At 47.9% G+C, this 23,202-nt stretch overlaps 1 protein-coding gene across 1 annotated transcript in view; it reads left to right on the top strand.

Moving 5' to 3' along the window:
• The first annotated feature begins 6,168 nt into the window (after positions 1-6,168).
• Positions 6,169-23,202, top strand: part of RASA3 (RAS p21 protein activator 3) — a 131,890-nt gene continuing 114,856 nt past the window's right edge. Inside the window, exon 1 of the mRNA XM_019644759.1 lies at positions 6,169-6,330. Coding sequence (XP_019500304.1) covers positions 6,276-6,330 — 55 coding nt within the window. The 5' untranslated portion in view covers positions 6,169-6,275. The remainder of the gene's footprint in view (positions 6,331-23,202) is intronic.

Below are 23,202 nucleotides of genomic sequence, written 5' to 3'. Positions count from 1 at the left end.
CTATTCAGCTTCTGTCCTCTGTGTGGCCCACACAACTAATATTTGAGAAAGATTATTCAAAGGCATGTTATTACTCATCTTTCTAGATTCCCTAAATGCTTTTTCTCATAGTCTATCAGGTCATTAGAGAGCTACATTCCTTCACTCCTAAGTGCCTGAATAAATTTTATCAGAGAACTATGATTCAATACTTCCTTTTGTTAGATAATATAACTTGTGAAAGATACCATATTTCCATCTTTCCCTTTTCACCTTAACTATTAGGAAACTCAGAGATGAGCTTTCTATTCATTGCAGTTAATGTTTTCACCTGTATATGTTTGATATAATAATTTCTTCCTTCAATACTTTTTTGGTACCCTTAAAAATTATTGTGTACTGATCATTTACTTGATGTCACTACAGATCCTTTGAAAGCAGATTGATCAGCTATTAATAATAATGATCTAATGATGCTTTCTTAGCAATAAATAAATATCCACTTGTTGATATGTTGATGTCTCAAGAAATTTTTTCTGGAGGGTGCAGAAGAGGATTCTATCAAAGAGAGAAAAATGTAACTGTGAGTTATGAACCAGAGATTATAGATACTTTCTATGAAGTCATCACCTTTTCCTTTAACCCCTCAATATTTTCCTGTCTCTTATTATCATACCTCTAAGGGAATAAATTTTAATTTAGAAAACTGCTGATCAATTTTTTTGTGCAGAACATAGATTTGAGAAGGCATGGTGCTTGCACAGCTCTGCTGAGGTTGAGTTTTGTTAAGGAAGTAATCCCAGAAGTATGCTACACAGTCTCCATGCTTCTTAGAGAGAAAGAGAGGCCTATGCTCAGGAACATCTTGCCCCACTGATGTGTGGAGCCCCTGAATCTTCACAAATTTATTTCCCACCCTCTGAGCACATGTGCCTTAGAGTACACATGTGCCTTAGAGTACACGTCTTGTTAACACCGCCGATGAACTGCCGACTTCTCGCTCATCCAGCTGATTAAAATGATGCCATCAATATAGAGAGCCAAACTGATATTCTGCAGGCTGTCCAGATGGTCCAGATCTCTTGGGACTATATTATAATAGAAGACAGGAAAGCCTGATAGGATGAGATTGTGTGTGCTAGAGTCTATGGCATGTGATGTAAACTGCTTCTGAGTCTCCTTCTTATTTGTGATGGAGAAGAGTGTATTTGTCAGCTGTATGGCCACATACCATGGACCAAAGGCTATGTTGATATGGCCTGGCAGTGGCACCACAGCTGGCACTGCAGCTGCAATTGGGGTTAATCTGTGGTTGAGTTTGTGGTGGTCTACTCTCATCCTCTAGAACCTATCTGGTATCAGAGGAGGGACTGGTGAATGCAATGACCCTTTAGGTCTTTAAGGGCAGTCTTGTTCTCTATTTTTTCCCCAGAGTATGCTATTATTTTTTATTTTCCATCTTGACACCCCACTTGGCCTTCCCTGCTGGGATGACTCTTAATCCAAACACCAAGGAGCCAATGTGTGTGTTCTGACAATTGTCACATATGTCCATACCAATTTTACCTTCAGTGCCAGGGGAAATGATCACTTGGTTGGCCAATGGATCCAGTGGACCCAATGTGAACCACTCCTGGACCAGGAGCTCATTTATTTCCTGGACCTCACAAATCCCACTCTAACAAGGCATGATGACTCTTTGGGTTCCTGGGTACCAATGTCAACTCAGACCCCGAGCCCAACAGCCCTCAAAATATCTAGGTGTTTCCCTTTCCCAGATGTACAATTATCTGAGTAAATGGTCACAGTCCCCTTTGAGGAAGTCCTAGGGGAATTCTTACCATATATACTTGTAGCCAGGTCCTCTCCTTCAGTCAGTGGGTTCTGAGGATGAGAATCGGCTCATGTCTGGAAACTGGGAAAAAGATTGTGACATTTTATTGGGACAACTTTCTCCAGCCTCCTGATACCTATCTTTGATTTCCTTTGGTTGTATAAATTGAGCAACACTCCTGCTGGCTGGCTATTTGTCATGTGCTGGTGCTGTGTTTGGCTGACCATTTCTCTAGCTCTTTGCAGTTCAGGGTACCCAGGCTGCCATTCCAGTCCTGCTGTTCACTACAATAAGTACACCTACCTTGCTTCTGATGGTAAAATGTTATCACCTGGTCTCTATTGTGTCACTATCTGATCATCCTCATTGCTATCAGGGAGCCTAATGCTCCCTGTAACAGCATCTCTACCCTCAGCCCAATCCTGCAGTGGCCAACCACACTGAAGATCTCACCAGACATTCCTCATCACTTTGGTAAATGGAGTGTCCTCTGGGCTTTCCAAGTCAGCAACTATTGGGTTGTCAGAAAAGTCATGACGCATGTTTGCAACAGATGGCACTAGTTCATTTTTGGAAGTACTGGAGTCATTCGCATCTATGTTATTACTATGTCATTTGACAGCTGACAGTTCTAGCTTCACTCTAAAAAAAAACTGAGCGATTTGGTTGAGTCTTGGAGAGTTTACAAGTTGAAGATGGAAGACCAAACTGTGCATTTTTTGCCATATTTTACTGTTTTATTTCCACAGTGCCAACAATGGTTCATGAAATTCTCTGCTGGTGATTTTGATCTCAACGACACTCCTCGGTCAGGGAGGTCCACCGAGGTTGATGATGACAAAATAAAGGCATTGATCAAGTCAAACCCACATTACACAATACAGGAGATTGCAGAAACATTGAACATCCACCATTCAAGCATTCATGGCCATCTGAAGAAGCAGGGATATGTAAGCAAGCTTGATATTTGGGTTCCGCATGAACTCAAAGAAGTTCATTTCATGGCACGTATGAACATCTGCAATATGATTATTAAACATGAGGAAAATGATACTTTTTTGAAGTGACTGATAACTGGTGATGAGAAGAGGATTGTTGGTAACAATGTGATGCACAAACGTTCTTGGTCCCGACATGATGATTCGCCTCAAATGACATCGAAAGCAGACATTCATCAGATGAAGGTTATGCTCTTAAGTGTGGTGGGATTTTAAAGGTGTCATGTTTTTCGAGCTCCTAACAAGGAACCAAACAATCAATTCAAATGTGTACTGTCAGCAATTGGACAGTTTGAACAAATCCATCATCCAGAAATGTCCAGAACTTGTTAATTGTAAAGGAGTTGTGTTCCACTGCGACAACGCGAAACCACACACAAGTTTGATCACCCGTCAAAAATTATTGGAGCTTGGGGCCAGCTGAGTGGTGCATTGGTTAAGAGTTGGCTTGGGACGCCAGCTCTGAGCAGCAGGACCCTGGTTCAGATCCCACATGAGGGCCAGTGACGCTGCGCTCTCTACAGCTAAGATGGTGAACAACAACAGCTCAACCTGGAGCTGGGCTGCCGTGAGTCGCCGGCAATGGTGTAGGCTGCAGTGGGGCTGGTCAGCAGCTGGCATGAGCTTTCATGAGCTGCCATGAGCTGCTGCTATGAGCCGCCATGAGTGGCTGTCCAATGGCCTCACCCAGGAAGAGCACAATGATAATACCAACATGAGCCAGTGAAGCAACGCCCTCCACAACTAGACTGAAGAACAAAAGGATAGCAACTTGTCTGTTCCCCTTCCTCAATTTCCCAATAAAATATCAAAAAAAAATTGTTCGAGCTTGGATGGGATGTGTTGCCACACCCACCATACTCGCTTGACCTTGTGCCGTCAGACTTCCACTTGTTTCGCTCTCTTAAAAATTCCTTGTATGGTATAATGTTCAATTCAGATGAGGCTGTAAATCAGTACCTTGTTCAGTTTTTTTGCAAATAAAGACAGGTTCTTCTATGAATGAGGAATTATGAAGCTCACTGAAAGATGGCAAAAGGTTATCGAACAAAATGGGCAATATATCATTGATGATCTTTGTTCTTTATATAAATAAATGACCTTTGAAAAACATAGACAAAATACGTCATGACTTTTCCGACAACCCAATGGGTTTCCTGGTTTTATGAAGTATATTGACTCCCCTGTGGCACTTCTCAGAGCGTGTGAATGTCTTCTTCTGCTGTCTGCGACACCCATTTGGCATTCCTATTTCATTTAGTGTGTAACATTGCTTTCTACAAGCTTCCAAAGGCCATACTACTGGCATTCAGTACTTGCCAGGATGCCAAATCCTGTATCATGGTTGAATGATACCCTATCAATAAACTCTAACCTGATCTACTTTTATTTTCTGCCTCCCCTGAATACAACATTCTTTGGACCTACAATAGTTCTGCATTTACTCTCCCAGCTCCCACTGGCACAGGTTTCCTAGGTCCTGAAACTCCTTTGCAGACAGGACCTTCCTCCTTCTTCAGGCTCATCACCTCTCCAGCTGGGGGATGCAAATGTGGAGGAGTGGGCTGGAGGTAGGCCACTGAGGTCTATGCATTGTCTTTCAGAGGGCTCTGCATCATCTTCAAGCCTAGAGAGCTTTTGCCTTTATTAGGGAGAAGTGGGACACCTCTTCAGATCCAGAAGATTTAGGGAAATCTGGGATTCAAGATTTTTGAGTACATTAATCCAGATAACCCTCCCTCAAGCCTCAGGGTTTCCCTTCTTCCCAACCAGAGTCCTGACCTTGTTACAGCAACCTTCCTTGGGCTGAGCATTCAACCGTCTCTTTGAGCACTGCAATCTTCATGTTTAAGTCCTGGCTCTGATCCATGGCTTGTTTTGTTGTTGTTTTCTGGTTGCAGGAGATGAGAGTGTCTTTATATGGTACCAAGGGAGCCTCTTTTTGTCACACTTTTCTTTAAATTGTTGATCTTTTCATAGCTTTGCCCTCAGCAAGAGCTACCTGATTCCGCAGTTCAGATAATGACTGCTTTCCCAACCTTTCTAATGCCTGAGACACTGCACCAGCCAGTGTGTTTCCTTCCACAGACTTTCATTCCAGCTCACCACTGCTACAGCATGGCAGGGTTGTGCTACCAGTGATGTGTCAGTGGGCATTCAGCTCTCAAACCCCATCATAGAGGCTGCTCTTAGACACTCTGGCCCCAATTTTCTTATGCTGGGTTCCCTTAGAAACAGACTCTGAGGCAGAGATCTGTGTGAAGGAGTTTATCAGTAGTGTTCTCAGAACACAGTCCTGAGTATTCCAGGGAAGAAGAATCCAGCAGAGAAGTAGCTTAACCACAATGCAGTTGCTACGAGGCCTCAGCCAATCCTCTGAGAAGCTCGGGAGCCAGGGTTGCTATTCAGTTATCCTGACAGACCTCAACAAAGCCTTGGTCTTAAGCGGGGAAGTCTGGATGGCACAAAACAGCATGCACTACAGAAACCTCCCAAAGTCCTGGAGTTAGATGCAGCAATACTGGGGTTTGAACCAAGGAGAAGGTGCTTTCCTAACCTCCATGTTAACCCACCAATAAACACTACCTATTAAGGTTCTTGAGAGGATAGACTCAAGCAGATGATTAAGACCTGGAAGGAAGCTAAAGTAGTTAGGGTAAAGAATGGACCTTAATTCCTTTTTAAGAAGTGAGGATAAAGCAGTGAAAAGAACAGACCCCTGTGTTCATTAAGCTTATTGTCTGGTATATGCAGGGCGCGTGTGTGTGTGTGTGTGTGTGTGTGTGTGTGTGTGTGTGTGTGTGTGTGTGTGGTGTAGGCTTCTATGAAGATAAAGGAGCGAAGTGGAGAGGAAGTCAGAAGACCTTGAGACAGATAAGTAAATGAGGTGAGCAAGGGCCCTGCAGATGCCTGCGGGTCAGCGAGGGCAGACAGCTGTGCACTTGGCCTAGTGCCCCCCCTCCTACTCCCACCCCTTCTCCCCATCCCCTCCTCCGCCGGGTCTCCTCTCCCTAAGCCCCGCCAGGTACCCGCGGCGCTTGGCCTCCCGCCGCCCCCCGCCCGGAACCTCCGCGCGGCTTCTCCACGCCCCTCTATCCTCCAGCCGTCCCCGCCCCGCCCCACTCAGGACCCCAGACCCCTTTCCCGGTTCCCTCCCCGCCCGGGCTCGGCCAATGGGGAGCTGGGATTGGGCTGTGGGCGGAACAATTTCGCTCCCGCCTCCCAGTCCTCAGCCAATGGGTAGTTGGGGGTCGCGCTGTGGGCGGAACTGTAATATCCCTGCCCCTCTAAGGACCTCGGCCAATGGACAGCTGGGCAAGGCTAATGGGCGGGCACGTGGGCGGAGCCCTGGGGCGGGGGCTCCCGGGACCAGCCCCGCGCAGGGTAGGGCGCCGAGCGCGGTACTGAGCTGCGGCTCTGGCTCCAGCTGTACAGCGGGTCTCCGCGCGCGAATTCCGACCAGCATGGCGGTGGAGGAAGAGGGGCTCCGGGTTTTCCAGAGCGTGAAGATCAAGATCGGTGAGATCTCGGGAGCCGGCGGGGACGGCGGGGTCTTCGCGGATCTTGGGGCGGGCGACCCCAGGTCCCCAATCCGCTCCTGGAGATGCGCACTCCCGGGTCGAGGCCCCTCCCCACTTCCTGGGGATGGTCGGTCCCGCGGCTACGGGGAACACAGCCATCCGCGCCTCCCCTGCGCCGCGAGCGGCCCCAAGTTACCAGAGGCACAGTGCAGCGGTTGGCGTCCCCTGTACGTTGGGGGAGGTGCGGGGCAGAACGCAGACCCGGTATCCGCTAGGAGTGTGTGCCTGTGTGCGTGCTTGTGTGTACATGAGTGTGTGCCTGTGTATGCATAAACGCGTTTGAGGACTCTCGTGGATGCGTGCATTTCAGGTGCCAAATACACTGACCTCAGGATTCGGTATCTCCCCTCAGCTCCTGCACCCAGAAACTTCCTTTTCTGGGAATGTGTAAGCTCTTCCACATGTTCCCCCTGGGGCGTGGGGCCGGGTCCTGCTGCTGACTGGTGCCTGTGTCTGTATACGTCTGTGTGGGTGGATGTGTCTGTTTTTGTGTGTGTGTGTATCTCTGTGTGTGCACACATCTGTAGATAAATGTGTGTTTGTGTGTGCATATGCCCGCGTGTGAATGTGTGAAGCGCACCCAGAACTCCCTCAGGGCTGGGAGACACAGGAGCCACCCTTCCCCCACCTTCCATTGAGAACTGGCTGCCGGATGGAGCTTTTGGCCACCAGGGCCTGCCATTCAGGCCCTGTCACCCGGGAGGATTCTGCCTTTCTTACTGGACTCAAGAGCTGGGGGAGGGAAATGAAATGCAGATTCTGGAGTGGGCTGGAGGGCTATATCTGGACTTCCTGGGTTTATCTGGTCAGATTTGCTTTTTCCTAGTTGTTTTATCTAGGGAGGGTGATGTGCAAGTCCCCCCCGCTCCCCCCCAGAAAAACCCACAACAAAACCAAAACAAACATAACAAGATCGGTTCCTGGAATGACTGTTACACATTAATGCCATACATGTGCAGGGTGAGAGGACAGTTCTGAGGTCCCCAGAGTGTCTCCATCCTCAGGGGCTTTCTTGCCTACTGAACTCTCTGTCTCTAGGAATACTCCACACTCTTATCTGTTCCCACATGAAAAAGGGCTCCAGGGAACCGAGCCAGGCACCCAGTGACTGTTGAAGTGTCAGTTGTTGATGACATCTGACGCTGCCTGAGGAATTCCAGCTACCCCAAATCAGCGTGTTGTTTCCTGTCTGCTTTATTTTGGTTTATGGATCATCGCTGAGATGCTGTTGATCTTTGGCTCAGAAGCACTGTGGATCGGATGTGACAGCACTTCAGCCTTGAGGAGTCTGTCTGGGGAGGGAGGGTTTCTCATGTTGGCTTGGTTGAAATCTGCTGCACTTTCATACTGAAAGATTCAACATTGCGCTCCACCTGAAATGACGGCAGGGGAAAGTGCCTTTGTTAGGGTCCCCTCAACCAAGAACCTAACCTAATGCCTGGGTCCAGTTGTGTGGCAGATGTCGCCCTGGAGGATTTGAGGAGTTTGCTTAATCAAAGTGAACAGGATGGTAGCATTGGAGTGGCAGCGGCGTGGCTGTCGGGGACTGTGCCAGGCTTCTGGTGCAGCAGGCAGGAATGGGTCTGGGGACCCTGTGGTCCAGACCCAGTACAGCCAGCCTACCTCACACTGTACTCAAGGAGAGTTCAGGAATGGTGGTTCGTTAGGCTGAGAGCATTGATTTCTTTCCAGGATGGCATAGTATTGGGAACAGGAGGGCAAGGAGACACCCAGTGGTCTAGGAGAGCAGCCACGCTGGCCTGTTGGTGCATGCTTGCGGGAGGGTTCTGGGCCCCAACACAGGGATCTAGTGTGGAAGGAAGGGGGTTAGAAGACACTGCTTGGTTAGGTGTTCTCTCTTGTGTGCTCCACTTTAAGCAAGTGAGAGAAACACCCGGCTCAGCTGAGGATTAGTGCAGTGACTGGAACATCTGCCGCCTCTAACCCCACGTGGGGTCTGGGTATTGTTAGAATCTTTGGAGCCTTCCTACCTCCCTCCTACATTTGGGGGCTAGGCAGAAACGCCTGTGCAACTCACTGGACGTGGTTCCAGCTCTGAGAAGCTCCTATTTTCTCTCCTGCCAAGGGATTTTCACCTACACTGCTGGGCTGCAGAAGGCTCCCGCCGTTGTAGTGGGTGTGTGTGCAGGGAACCAGGGCCTACACATAGCATAGACAGGGCATCCCCCTGCGTCTGAGCACAGACATGGTCAAGGTTGTGCTGCTGAATTAGAGCCTGGGCTGGAGAACTGGCAGATGAACTGTGTGCAGGCAGGTTTGGCACTTAGTCTCATTTAACTCGAGGGGAAACCTGTTAGTAGAACAGGATGACCATGATCCCAACCATAGTAGTTGGCATGCTGATTTCTTCCCTTAGTCGTCTGTTTGTGGCCCGTCTTGGCTCTGACTTGCCTGAATGCCCTGATCTTGAAGGCCCGATGATGAGCGATGCAATAGTTGATTTGGAGGAGGGGCAGACGTGCATGAGTCACTGCACACTCGGTCACATGCACACTCGCCTCTCCTTGTTTGGAGACACTGGCCAAGCCGTCCATTCATCTCTAAGCCTTATTTCCAGGCTAGCTGGCTGCATGCCCCCATGTCTGTTGTTGGCCTGCTGGATGACCCAGGGCCAGTGTCCTCCCCTTTCATAGCCTTTTTCCCTTTTGCAAAATGCAGGCTATTATTGTCTACTGCATCCGGTGGGAGCTTACAAGACAGTGTTGTTCAGGCTTACATTAATACCCGCCCCCTCACTCCTAGAAAAAGCAAAATGAAAAATTCTCCCTAAAGTTATACCAGTAAGCAGTATCACTACTGTTGTTAAGAAAAAAAGGCAGAACGTTTTTTTGGGGGGATGAAGAGTTTATTAGGTGTGGGAGCCTTGGCATTTTAGTTCTTAAATAGTTTTGGAAAGTGTGATGGTACTTGGTCTCATTGAAAGGCTTAAAGTTAGGGAAAATGAGAAGAATCTCTTCTGTTTTTTTCCTCCCCCCCTTTCTTTTTTCTTCCACCTTTTGCAAATGAGATAATGCATAAGAAAGTGCCAAATAAAAGTGAGGTATTTTTATTGTAAGTATTTTGAGTCCTTGTCTTGAAGAACCTGTTGTTTTCCCTACTTAAATCTCGCAGAATTATCTTGAAGAGCTCTTCTGGACACTTAAAAATCTTAAACATTGTCTACCAGTTATTACTGTTGTTACACCAGTGTTTCATGTCATGTAAGACTGAACACACTTCCTATGAGATGGCTATTTTGAGGAAGTGTGTTCTTTTGACTTTCCATGAGTCAGGACTTAGAGCTGGAAGGGAAGCAACTTGAAGATTTGCAGGCGCTGATTGGGGGAAGAACCCACAATGAGAGCACTTCTGCTGGGCAGAGTTATTTTGGACTCAACACTCCTTTAGGCATTGTGCGATATTATAGCTTCACTTCCCAGTGATCTTTTCTTTTTTTCCGTAATAATTACTACTCATTTTTAAGTATTCATTTTATCTCAATAAAAGTGTTCAATTAAGGGCAATATACAAAGGTGTTTCTCTTAAGCTAAAACATATCCTAGCCTTTCACTTCAGAGTGAGAAAAGCCCTTTTGCTTTGTTAGTGGTTTCTATCCTGGGTATGAGGGTGCAGTTTGGACCCGTTTGGTGTGTTGGCCTGTGTGTCCCTCGTGAGGCTGAGCTCCGCCTGGTTCCTTGCTGCAGGCCTTCCTCTGACCCCGTCTCTCCCTCCTCCTTGGAGCCGCTCCTCTTGTGCTAACTGGGCTCAGAGCAAGCTCTCATATTCCTTCAGTGTAAGATTAGAGCTTGTCCACCAAGAAGGGCGATGACAGTCTGGGTCCAGCACAAGCACATTGGACCTGACAGTTCCTCCCATTCAGCAAAATGTGGCCCTGTGTGTGGGCCTGCCCCAGCCTCTGCCCTCCCTCCACCGAGATGCAAACATAATCCCAGAAGCAGGAGGTCCCTGACAGGGTGCCAAGTGAGAGAACAGGGAATGGTGGCTGAGGGTCCTAGCCTGTGCCTCCCTTGGCTGGTGAGGAGGAGGCATGGTGAAAAAGCCCAGAACACGGGTTGGGAGCGCAGGGTTCTAGGTCCACTCTGCTAAACGTGATATATTTCACCTGATTTCCTTCGTGGGAAACAGTATGTGTCCGTAACAGGGTCCGGTAAGGATCAAATGAGGTGGTGGTCCTGCTTAGTAAGTTAAACTGTTATTGTTAGTAGTAGTGTCTTTACAGGGTTAAGAAGAAATTGTTTTCTCAATTAGAGAAAATATTTTGTGAATGTAAGGGAGTGATATAAGTTACATTAGCGTGTGCATGTGTGTGTGTGTGTGTGTGTGTGTGTGTGTGTGTCCTGCTCTTACATGTGGGTGACTTTGGGCAGGTTATTTGACAGTGTAAGAAGGGGCCATGCTGGCCACATGTGGTTCTTGGCATCAGGGATTTTATATTCTCTTGAGCTTTTTGATGCTAAAATTAACCTGGATATTTTATTAACCGAGCTCAGCTAGCTGCCTGTGCTATTTTTAACCCCTAAGGACTAATGTGCAAAACTGGGCTGTGCCTGGGGAGCAGCTGGGCTTGGGGCCAAGGGTGATTTCAGCCGTGGCTCCAGGTTTTGTCAGGGAAGGGGTGTGGGTTCGCTGTGCATGTGTGTGGGGATGGAGAGAGATACAGACTTTAAGTATCTAGTTTATATGTATTATCTTATTTTAATTTAATTTTATCTTATTTTAATTTAAATGTCAACTCTATGACATTGACATTGAGGAAGGGGGACTCAGAACTTATTAAATAACCTGCCCAAAGTCACCCAGCCTGTAAGAGCAGAATGGGGATTTGAAACCATGTTTGTGCAATGCCAACATTCTTATGCTCCTCACCACTTAGTACTGTCCGTCTTTTCTTTCTTCATGATCTTGGATTTGAATGGTGGTGGTGGTGGTGATCGTTGTGGGGGTTAGTAAAGGGCTGGGAAGGAGAGAAGTGACTACTTTTAGGGACAGGGGGTGGTCGGTTTTCATGAGGGGAGGGAATGGGCCTATTGGCTCCTGGGAGTGGACAGTGGGGAGTGCGGGCCTGGTTGCTCTGAGACACGGCCGTCACTGACCAGGGTGCTGAGGTGGGAGTTGGAGAGGAGAGAAATCGTGAAGATGCGTTCTTGAACAGAATGCAGAAATTCAGAGATGATTCTTTGAGGAGGGCCACCAGTTTCCTCCCAGCCTTGAACCTGCTGTGAAGAGTTTGGTGAGGGTGACCGGTTAGCTCAGTCGGTTAGAGCGTGGTGCTGATAACACCAAGGTAGCTGGTTCGATCCCCGCATGGGCCACTGTGAGCTGCGCCCTCCTTAATAGACTCAACTATGCCATCGCAGCCTAAAAGCAATGTTGGGTAGCTGAGAAGAGCATGGCTCCTAAGGTGGCCCTGTAGATAAAATCACTTGGCTGGGATATAGCATTTTGTAGAAAACGTTTAGAGTTTCTTCTCTGAGAGACTAGTGAGACATTTGAATGTATAAACACTCACACCTTCCTGAAGGTACTTGGGGAATGAGAATACTGGTGCATCATTTCTTAGTCATGAGTTGTGCACATGTTTAGAAAGGAGATGGATGCATTCACTGGGAACAACCAGACACGGTAGCTGCTAACGCCCGAGAAGGGAGGTTTGCAAGTTGAACTCCCTGCTTCCAAGTGACCTTGAAGATGGTCAGGCTGCTGTGGTCACTCTTGGAGCCGTCAGGCTGCTGCTGTGGGGACAAAAGCCCCTGAGAGACAGCTGAGGAGAGGAGCATGTCACTAACCACACTTGGAGTCGGAGAGTCAAGACTGAGTCACGGCCATGTTTCTCGCTAATTCTGAAGTTTCAGACAAATCTAAGTTCTCTCTGCCTCAGTTTATTTGGTTGTCAAAGTGGAGAGTAAGACCTTTTTTTGTGGAGCTTAATGAACTGGAGTGAACAAAGGCACTTCCACTGCTCAGATTTTTTTATTTTTTATTTTTTTTAAGGAGGTATTTATTGCCCCACTGCAGCCTACACAGTCACCGGCGACTCATGGCAGCCCAGCTCCAGGTTGAGCTGTTGTTCAGCATCTTAGCTGTAGAGGGCGCAGAGTCACTGGCCCTCCTGTGGGATCCGAACCGGGGGCCCTGCTGCTCAGAGCTGGCGTCCCAAGCCAGCTCTTAACCAACGGGGCCACTCAGCCGGCCCTCCACTGCTCAGATTTTTATTGATAGGTGTTCTGCTAGTACAATTTAAAGCTATTTGTTATGTTAATCTTGTAACAAATTAGTTCCCACTAGACAAATCAGTAGGAGACAGCCGCTTTAGTGTGTACTGGGTGAGGTCAGGCATCGTGGAAAAGCAGCCTTGAACCTGCTGTGAAGAGTTTGGAGAGGGTGACCGGTTAGCTCAGTTGGTTAAGAGCGTGGTGCTGATAATGCCAAGTTAGCTGGTTCGATCCCCGCATGGGCCACTGTGAGCTGTGCCCTCCTTAATAGAGTCAATTGTACCATTATAGCATAAAAACAATGTGTAACCAATGACCTTGGTGGTTCCCCAATAAAAAAGTAAAAAAAAAAAAAAGAATTTGGAGAAGTGGGGAGTCATTGTGTGATGCTGAGCTGGGCAAAGGACAAAGCTGGTAGGGTGGGGGGCGGGAACAACATAACAACGACTGGCTGGAGTGACCAGTGAGGCGTGCAGACAGGCCTCTAGCCTGTGGAGGGGTAGAGTGGGGCACATGGACAGGCCTCGTGGGGACTCGGACAACATGTCCTGCAGGTGCTAGTCACCCCTGGAGGGTCCAAAATGAGAGAGCAGATGTAAGATCACAGCACTTGAGCAGGGAGTCCACAGTGGTTGTCTAGTGTTCTGCATCCCGATGTCAGGGTAGAGGTCTGTACTCAGCACGGGAAAAGAAAGGAGGAGCTTGCAGTATGACCAAATGACCAATAACTACTTTGACCAGTAGTTAGAGATGTACAGGAATGTTCATTGCAGCACCACCACAGTGAGGGGTTAAATGAACAAATAGCAAAAGTGAAAACAAAGTAAATACCAATTGAAATGGTGATTATATTAAGGTGCTTCCACAGCATGGAATATTATGTAGATGTCAGGGCGATGAGAGCCAGGCCACGCCACGTGACGCGCAGGAAGTTCCACGGGGTATGGCTAGAAAGAAAAGCAAACTGCAGCAAGTCTGTCTCAGATGATCCCCTTAAAGAATAATAAAACCCAGATAAGTGTGTGCACGCGGAAATAAAAACCTGCACAAGCCCATCAGTCGGACTTCCTGCGGCTCAGATGTGGAAATGCTTGTGTAGGAAAAGGGAAGCAAGTAAGAAGAAATAAAAGATCTGTTTAAAAAAAGCAAGGGCAATATTATGCATGTATGTGCATAATAGATAGGGAAATGGAGGATTTAAAAACACAGCTTTAAAAATGGAATGAACAATGGAATGAACAACATACGGTAGAGGAACCACGGCCCAGAAAGATAAACTGATTTATCTGGATGGCAGAAGGCTTGCTTGCGCAGGAGCAGTGTGGGGGAGGCGGGCGCGGGGCTGCCCTCGGAGTCCAGAAATGAGTGAAGAACAAGCTGGAGCCCAGAGAAGCTGTCGGAGCAGAGGGCACGGGATTGGCTCGTGAGAGGGGCATCGAACCAGCTCAGACATGCCAAGCGGGGTTGGCACTGCAGCTGCTGTGTTCAAGAAACTCTGACACGGGTGAAAGGGAACTTAAAGTCATGTCATCCACAGCAGATGACCCGGTGCTATTTAAGTGTGAGGCAGCTTCCAGAAGTAACAGTTAACACATTCAAACTTTGGTATCAATGCAAGTCCCATGATCATCCTTAGAAATGAGATGAGAGTCTCCTAATTCTTGGCTTCCCAACTCGCTGCAGTCTGGAACCCAGGAAGTGGTTCTCACATGAGGGTTGTTAGGTCAAACCCAAGGCCTGCCCAGGGATCAGAGTGTCTGGGGAGCTTTTGGTTTGAGTAGCTTTTTTTTATATCTTTCCTGGAAATGATGGATCATCAAGATGACCGTGGGATCAAACATAGTGATTCCTTGTTCTATGAGTCTGAAAATACTAGGCGTGTTTCTGCACGCAGGGCTGGATTCCCCCGGGGGCTGTAGCTCTCTCTGTCCTGAAATCTGGCATTGTTAGTTTTAGTTTTCCAGTGAGTTTGAGCCCCATATCAGGGTCAGTCAGCATCCAGGTATAAGAGCACAGCTGGTAAATGCTGCATCTCCAACATCTGAAACACGCTGTACAGGTCAGCATGCTCCTAGGAGGGCTGGTAGGAGGTTGGAAACTGGACTCAGGGATTCCCCATTAATCAGAACCTTTTCTAGAAACAGAACATAGTGCCTTTTACTCCTCAGTCAGTCGAGGAATGACTCTTGTGCCTGTGTTTTCCTCTTCACATCGTTTCTGTTCCTGTTATCGGAATAATTTCCAAAATGTAAAGAATTGTTCTATCTTGGTCCCCAGCTGCCAATGGGATAAAATCCAAAGGTAAACAAAGTCGCTGTGTCTTCCTTAGACTCAAGATGACTCAGAACCCGGAGATGCGTATCGGAGGTGCTTTCCTAACCAGCCGATTACACCCTCTGCACACTGGAAGCAACAGTGCTTTCTGCTCAGCAGCCGCAAGTGCCCGCTGATGCCTCCCTCCTTCAGCACCAGGACCAGGACCAAGTCCCCAGACCCTTCCTGAGAGCTTCCTTTTCCCTTTGCTGGCCTCAGGGGCTGACAGGATTCTGGGATTGGGCTCAGGCTTCTGGATGCTTCAGGACATTTAACGGAGTTGAGGGTGCTAAGTATTAGTGTGTTTCTTCCTGGAGATTTGTGTTTGGACTCATAGTTTCGTAAGTTATAGGGTGGGTCCAATTACGTGTGATCTGTGTGCAGGACACTGGAGTCAGGGCTGGTTTCTCTTTCTTTGTGATGTCCATTGTAAGAAGCCACACAGGGTAACCCCCAGTGAGCCCCACATGGTCAAGCCTCTCAAATAGCTGAGGATGCTGCACATGCCCTGAAGTCGTCTCTTTAGCTGTTTGTGTGTGTGTGTATTTCTTCTGAGGAAAAATTTAATTTTGCTTTTGTGGTTTCTCCTTTTGGCTCTAAATTCACTCCTGGGAGGTACCAGCATGGCCAGTTTGTTTGACTTTGTGTACTCTGTCCATTTTCACTCCCGCCAGATCAGGCATTGCCCAGGGAGCCATGGACATGCTGCGTGAAGCAGAGATGGCTCCTGTAGGATGTTTTCGTGTCAGATTTTTGTAGATTCTGTGCAGGGCACCTCCCAAGGTCACACAGTGAGAGGGTTTGTGACTGCCTAAGTTGTCCTGTGATGAACTTGTGGTTACCCAGGCTCAGGCGCTTCTGTGGTTAGTGAGGAACAGCCTCCTGCTTGGGTGTGTATCAAATCACTTCCTCAAACAGGAGATAGCTAGCTTCCCACCCGACGCCTTCTCCTTCTTAGTGAATCTTAAAATGAGCATTTATGGGACTTAGCAGAACAACACCTTCACATGAACCTGTGGCCCTGGAGAGGCAGGGGCAGCTGGGGGCTTAGAGCCTGCTGACCCACTTCCAGCTGAGTGTCTGGAGCTGCCTGGAAGGCCTGCGCAACTTCACCTGAGACTGTGCTTCAAACAGAGGCTCTTCAGCGGGGCAGGTGGGAGGGGTTGCAGTGGGGCATTTAAACTCTGGCATTCAGGAGGGTGGTTCAGCCCCAGCCCCCAAGCCTCTGGGCATCTGCTTATGTTGGACCAGCTAAATTGGGTCTTTCCAAGGCTGGGATAAGACTGTGGTACAGGACTATTAGCAGAGATCCAGGAATACGAACTGGTTCCGGGAACTCTATCAGTGTGTAGACCCCAGGGGACCTGGCCAAGTTGGCTTCTTGTTCAGAGGTCTGGGTGGGATGCTGTGACTGGCTGGTTTTCCCATGGATGGGGGCTGGGCTGGGGAATTCCAGATTGCTGGGGGCTGGGCTGGCAAGCTCAGCCTTCTCAGGAGGCCCAGCTGGCCTATCCGGGGGCCAACTGCCATAAATGGTTTTTAACTTAGGATCAAACAATTATGTATTTTATTCACTTTATAGGGATGAGTTTCAAGGGCAGTAAACTCTTCCTATATGATGTTCACATGGAGAATACACACCACCAACATACAATATGTCCCAGAGTTGGTCAGGGCCCACAGGGGCGAAGTGTTCAAGGTCTTCCCTCAGGGCTGCACCCCGGGAGGCAGAGGGTTTAGTTGATGGAGAGAGTTGTTCATCTTTACTTTCTTACTCAGTCTCCTCTTGCCGTGCACACGCAAACAAGCACACGCACACAGGACACACATAGGCACATACACAGATGCACACATGGGCACAGAGGCGCATGTGCACATATGCATACACATGTGGCACACACACGTGCACACACAAATATGTACACAGGCACGTGGGCACACGCACATGTGCACACACCCGCACACAGCCTCTGGGGCCTGTCTCACAGGTAGAGGTGCACAATGCTGTGTGCCCAGTGTGGTGGTGGGATAGAAGTATAAGGGAGGCTCACAGCGGCTCCTGCTAGCTGTTTCCCAGTCGCTGAGATTCCTGGCACTAGGGAACTGGCCTTGGGTACCAGAGTAAAGTGTGTGGAGTTTAAAAAGGGTCCCTGTTTCTCAAGTAAGCCTTAATCGTTTTTTGTCTGCCCTATACGGCAGAGGCTGCAAGAGACATAGCAGATAGTCACGTGGCTCACGTGGGGCCTGATCCCCAGGGTGTCTGTGGGTGTGTGTTTGGGAACACCTGCAGTCTGGGAGCCCTGAGGGCTGCTTGGTGAGGCCCCTACTGCCTGCCCTGGGGCCTCGCTGCTGTCACACCTGCCTTTCCACTTTCTGTGATTTGAGAGCTTTTTCTGCAATTGTTTTTTTATGTTTTTAATATTTTATGTTTGTATCAGAAACACTTTTTAGGGCGGCCCACAACTTGGGGTTTTTCTTGTGTTTTTTTTCTCCTATTTGTTTCTGGCCTGTTTCCTCCGTTGGCTGCAGTCAGGTGGGAGTTCCCAGTCTTTGACCAGCTCCAAGGACCCCGGGCTGGGCTGTAATGCTCAGAGACTATACTGTAATTCAAATGAGAGGGACATTATTCTAGGGACAATGTGAAAAGGATACCACTGCAAACGTTGGTACGTGAGCTGTAGTTCGTTAGGCATGACCATTCGGTCACCTCACCTCATGGATGGCTGCTTCTTGTCAGAGGACGTGGTCAGGTGACAGTAAGGGGGAAGGCAATCCTTGGGTGATTCTGTAGGTTTTAACGAGAAGTTCTTTCCACTTGTTAACTTGGGGCAGACTCAGAGGGAGTTTGTATACTGGCTCTTTTTCGTGAACCAGGCTTTATTGGTGTAAACCCTAGGAACTAACTAGCTTGCTTCTGTGAGCCCCCCCACCCCCCAGCTTGGCAGCCCCAGCTGGCCGATACCTCCCTGGAAAAGGGGAGGCCTTGCCTGGTGAGATTCCCTCAGAGCTGGGTGGGCTACAAATGGCTCGATTGTTCCCTTGCAGTTGCATGGTGATGACTCCTTAAGAAATCACTGGAGGTGATGGTCAGAAGACCTTGTGCGGCTTCCGGAGCCCCCCCAGCTGGCTCCGTCCATCTTGAATCTGTGGCATTCCTTTCCCTGTTCATCATTTCCTGCTCCACTCAGCTCTGTGTCAAGTATTTGGAGAAAGAGTTTCTCAGCATTTGGACTCAAGAATGTGTTTATCCATGTCCTGACTGGAAATAAAGGGTCGCGTGAAAAGAGAAAAACCACTTGTCATTTTGTTTTTGCTCAGTATCTTGATTTTCTGTTTATTTTGTTTCATAAAGTATATTCCAGTGTTCTGTTAAGGGCAGCCTTTCTCTCTCTTCCTTGTGCCCTTCCTGGACAAGCAGACCGCTTTGTCAGGGAGCTGAGGAGGCTGGTCAGGAGGGAAGAGGAGGCAGCAGGCAGCGTATCTGGTCCCCCGGATTAGAATGGTCTTTTATTTCTTTTTCACCTGATCATTAGTCACTGTAATCAGTAGCAATTTAGTTCTGTGTCTCTCCTATATATATATATATATATTTTTTTTTTTTTTCTGGAACACCAGAGCGGTAGTCCTACTGCTCTCTCCCTGTCTCTGGTCAGCTTGCCTGTTGGTGGCTGCACTAGAATATGCCAGTCTTATGAATATAAAAATGGTGGTGTTTTTAAAGTAGGATGTATCTGCTAATATTCAATAGACAGGGCCAGGTAATGGCCTTGCTGGGTCACTAATGTATCATGGACTGGAGGATGGTCACCTGGGCACATGGATCTTTAAGGCTCTGCCTGTTGCTGTAGAAGCCAGTCTAGATTTTGGTATCATCATGGCCTAAAAGTGAGGATGACATTCTTTTTCACATAAAATATTTCAGAACTATTTGGGAAGTTTCTATATGCATCTAATCGGGGAAGTGTTGTGGGGCACGTGTTGATTTTGTGTGTTAGGGTGGGGGGTAAGCCAGGATAGGGTAGCCGTCAGAAGTCAATGTAAGATAGATGACTGTTGAGGGTCACCACAAGGCAATGGCAGGAACTTTTAGTTTGACTTGAGGCGTTAATCGCAAATATAGTTGAGGAAAAGTTTGTTTTCAAAAGCTCTTCTGCTTAAAAGTACTCACGGGGTGCTTAGGTGGCGATTCCAAATCACACAGGCGGACCATTCGCTGAAGCCAGCCCCAGGGGGCTCTGACAGTTACCACTGTGTTTCTCCATAGTTGGATGCCACCATCACATGCTGCACGTGGACCCGTGGAGCTGTAAACAGGGGATTTCTAAGGGTGCAAAGAAAATGTAGGCCTTGCCTAAAGGATAAACAAGACAAACTTATCGACAGTTATGTATGTCTGGGAATAGTAACTGGGCCTCGCAGAGACTAGCTCTCCTTTGTGCTCAGGCAGACTGAGATGGCTCTAAGCTGCTCTTTTTATTCTCCCAGGAACACATACTCTCTCTCTCTCTCTCTCTCTTTTTCTCTCTGCATACAATGTATTTTCCAAACCAGAGAATTCTCAGAAATAATAAACTATATATGCAGAATTAATTTTTAATTATGTACAGTGGTCCCCGTTGAATAAGAACAGCACTTTTGTCATTAGAAGTAAATTAAACATTAACTCAGTGTTTTACCTATTCTAAGGTTTCATCTATTTTTTTTTTTAAGAATTTTTATAAGAACCTATTTGCTGCAAATTGATGAAATAATGCCAGGGAGCAAGGTCTCAAATACACCTTGTCTATTCTTAAGTGCAATTTTCCCACATTGTAATAGCTCTGAAGAAGGGATGCCTCTGACAAGCCCTGAGTCATTGTTTCCCGTTTCTTAGCGGCAGGTAACAATAGTTGTCTTACAACAGAGGCTTTTTGGGTTCCTTGAAATGTGACATTTTCCGTGAAAAGCAGAAGTAAGGCGGGCTAGGGCCTTTAGATGAACAGGATGGTAGGACAGGGCACTATTTTGTATGGCTATGTTTATATGTGTCTGTTTCATAGTTGTAAATTACCTTCAGGTAAAATAGAGTCTATTGGACACGGGTTGGGGGGTGTGCAGGCCTGACTCAGGGACCCAGCTTGTTTTATCAAGTTGCCCTCCAAGGGGACCCCAGGATGTCACCAGCTTGACAGCTTGTCATCTGCTTCCAAGCCTGTGCGTTCTCTTCATAGAGAGCGTTATGCTGCTTCTTTAAGCACACTGTTTATGACTTAAAAGTAAAATATTAACCAAGAAGCATAATCGCACATATAAATCTCCGTTTTGCAGGCACAGGTATGTCTGTAGCCACATAGTAACTAGGAAGCTGTGATTTCCCGTGGAATGCCATCGAGGTAGGAAAGAGAAGGTGTTTCTGACTCCTGGGTTAGTTACAAAGCATTTAGTGCAGTTAAAAAAATCCATACAAAGCTGCGTGTGTTATGGAAGGAACTGGAAAAACAGTGGGCCACACCACCTCATATGGACTTCAGGTGACAATTGAAATTATTTAGCATGTTGTTTTGAATTCTGTAACTTTTTTCTGGATCATTCTATGGTTTTATCTTCATGGCACAAGGCTTTTTTGACAGGAAGTGGGTATTAATGAATCAATTAACTATTTTAGAAACTATAGGAAGTTATCTTGTGATGAGCCTGTATTTAGAGCACGCAGGGCCCCCCTGCTCCCCCCAAACACACACAGTAAAACACAAACATTGCTTTTGTGTGCTCAGCTGCCTTGCACAAGCTAGATGGGGGTATAACTGTTCTAACCCCCAGCTGTCTTTCTTGGATGCTGGATGCCTGGTCTTTGAGGCACTATATTCATATGCTAACTACACCTAGGAGATACTAGAGAAAACTTAACTTCTCTCAAAGCATGACAAGTCTATAAATATCGTCACTGGATGCAAGTTTGAGTTGCAGATTACCCCCTAGCAAGGGAAGCCCTCAGTGGGCTGGAGGTTTTTGTAAGTGACTAGGCCTTGATTGCCCTGTGCCTTCTGCAGCAGCGACCTCTCCATTGAGCTGGGCTACATGCCCGAGGTGCTTTCTGCCCAAGGACACCAGCTGAGCAGGAGAATCATACTAGTTTAGCTCCCTTCTCCCCGCCTCAGGATTAATTAGGAATTCTGGGTAATTTCATTGGTGAGTTAGAGAATCTGCCCCCTCTGTGCACATGGAAATGGGGCTGCTGAGAAATCAACACCAAACAAGTTTTGGAGGGAGTATGTTTAAACTACTCTCAGGTTTATACTAAAAACTTGGCCAAATATTATTAACGGGTAAGAGTAAACAAAGATTAGTGAAGGATGAAGAAAACCAAGTTGCTGTTATAAGTAAAATGCACTACATAGCCATGTTTCACTCATTTTGGCCTGTGCAGTTTAAAGACCAGCCAAGAATAAGGTACTTTTTTTTCTTTAAAGGTAGAGTGAGGGTCCTGGCCCATTTTGTTCTGTTTAACAAGTAAACGGCTAGGTTTTTTTGTGGCTGGACCTCATGTCCTGCCAGAGCTAGGAAATGCCCACTTCTCTGGCTCCTTCTGGTCAGGAGTGATTGGTGATTATTTCATTCATATCCCCATCCTCCCAGTTCTTTCTCCTCACCCCCCTTACAGGGGCAGGGCCGAGATGACACAGAGTCCTTTCCAAGACAGTTTTGGACTCAAGTCTAATAAAGGAAACCCCAGGAAATCCAGAATAGAAAGTTAGCACATGACAAGAGGAAATTCATTTTAAGCTCCGCAGATAAATTTGTGGTTTGGCTTTCTAATATCACAACAAACGTCAGCTCACCGAGGGCAGGGAGTGCTGTACAGGTGGCCCCCAGCACCAGGCACAGTGCCTACTTCGTGCATTGTAAACGCCTGGTAATGGTTTGTGGAGTAAATTAAGGAATATTGTGCAAGCTAACAAATCTGTAATATGGAGAAACTGTTTCACAATCTTGAAATTTGGGTAATAAAGGCTACCAATCTGGTTTTCTCATTAGCGTGTTTCCTTCTTTTTTAGAAGTTTGTCTATTTGCAACTTGGTTATTGCAGATGGGGTGAGCAGGGATCTGCATTACCTTTCAAATCTATTTCTTTGATGTTTCTTTTGTTCTTTGTCATTGCTCTGCAGTCGCAGGTAATGTGCCCTCTGTCCTAGTGACATGTCAGGGTGTCGCTGAATGCTTGGAGGATGTGTGAGGCTGTGTTGGGAAGACCCCAAGCCACAACTGCTGGCTTGGGATGTCTGAGGTGCTGGAGGGGATGGGCCCCGGGAGTGGGGATGGAGCTCTGAAGCCCCAGGCACTGCTGTGAGCCTGTCCTAAGAAGGAGATGACTTCCGTGAATGAGCTTTACCCGTGAATAGCACAGCAGGGAAAGGAGCTGCCTTTGGATCCTGGAATTGGTGTGGCTCATGACCCAGTGCAGCTCATGTAGGCTGTCCCAGGACCATGCCCATCCCCCACCCCTAGTCAGGAAAGGCTTCCCAGTGTGTCCCTCGTCTCAGCTCCTGGCCAGCCTCATCCAAGAGAGCCTGGCGCTCTCCTCTGGCCTTAGTACCTCCCTATGCCCCCTTAGCACCCCCACCCTGAGCCCCTCTCAGACCTGCCCCTGCTCTGTGCTCCCCAGTTCCCTGCCCTGTGCCCCCCCAGCTTCCTGGGCCCCCCAGCTCCCTGCCCTGTGCCCCCCCAGCTCCCTGGACCCCCCAGCTCCCTGTGCCTCCCTGCCCTGTGCCCCCCAGCTTCTACCCTATGCCCTCTCAGCTCGCCTTCCTGTCCCTTTGCATGTCCCAATTCCCTCTTTGAGGGGCAGGTTCTCCTTCCTGCAGAGACTCCTTTTTGAAACCCTTTGCACAGAGAGCTGAGCCTGAGCCTGGGCTCCCTTCACCTCTGCTGTCCTCAGGGGAGGAGGCTGCTGGTTCCCTCTGGAGGTGGGACAGGAGGGGCCCTGCCATGGCAGGACAAGCTGGCATGTCCACCATCCCCTCCTTGAATGCTTCCCCTCAACCCTGGCTCTCAAGTGGGTTCCCCACACCACCAGCATCACCTGGGAACTTGTTTGATGCACAGATATTCAGGCTCTACCCCAGACCTACAGAATCAGTAACTCTGGGCAGGACCTAGCAGTCTTTATTTCCAGGCAGTTCCCAATGCAGCAGAAGCCTGAGGGCTCCTGGTCTAAAGCATGCTGTTCCTTTAGAGCTGAGCTGAGACTCCAGCAGGGCTTCCTCAGTGGAGAGTGCTCCGCATCA

This window comes from Hipposideros armiger, unplaced genomic scaffold (assembly GCF_001890085.2).
Source record: "Hipposideros armiger isolate ML-2016 unplaced genomic scaffold, ASM189008v1 scaffold_91, whole genome shotgun sequence".
Taxonomy (NCBI): Eukaryota; Metazoa; Chordata; class Mammalia; order Chiroptera; family Hipposideridae; genus Hipposideros; species Hipposideros armiger.
Note: the sequence above shows the minus strand (reverse complement) of the source record. Positions and strands in the feature narration are given on the sequence as shown.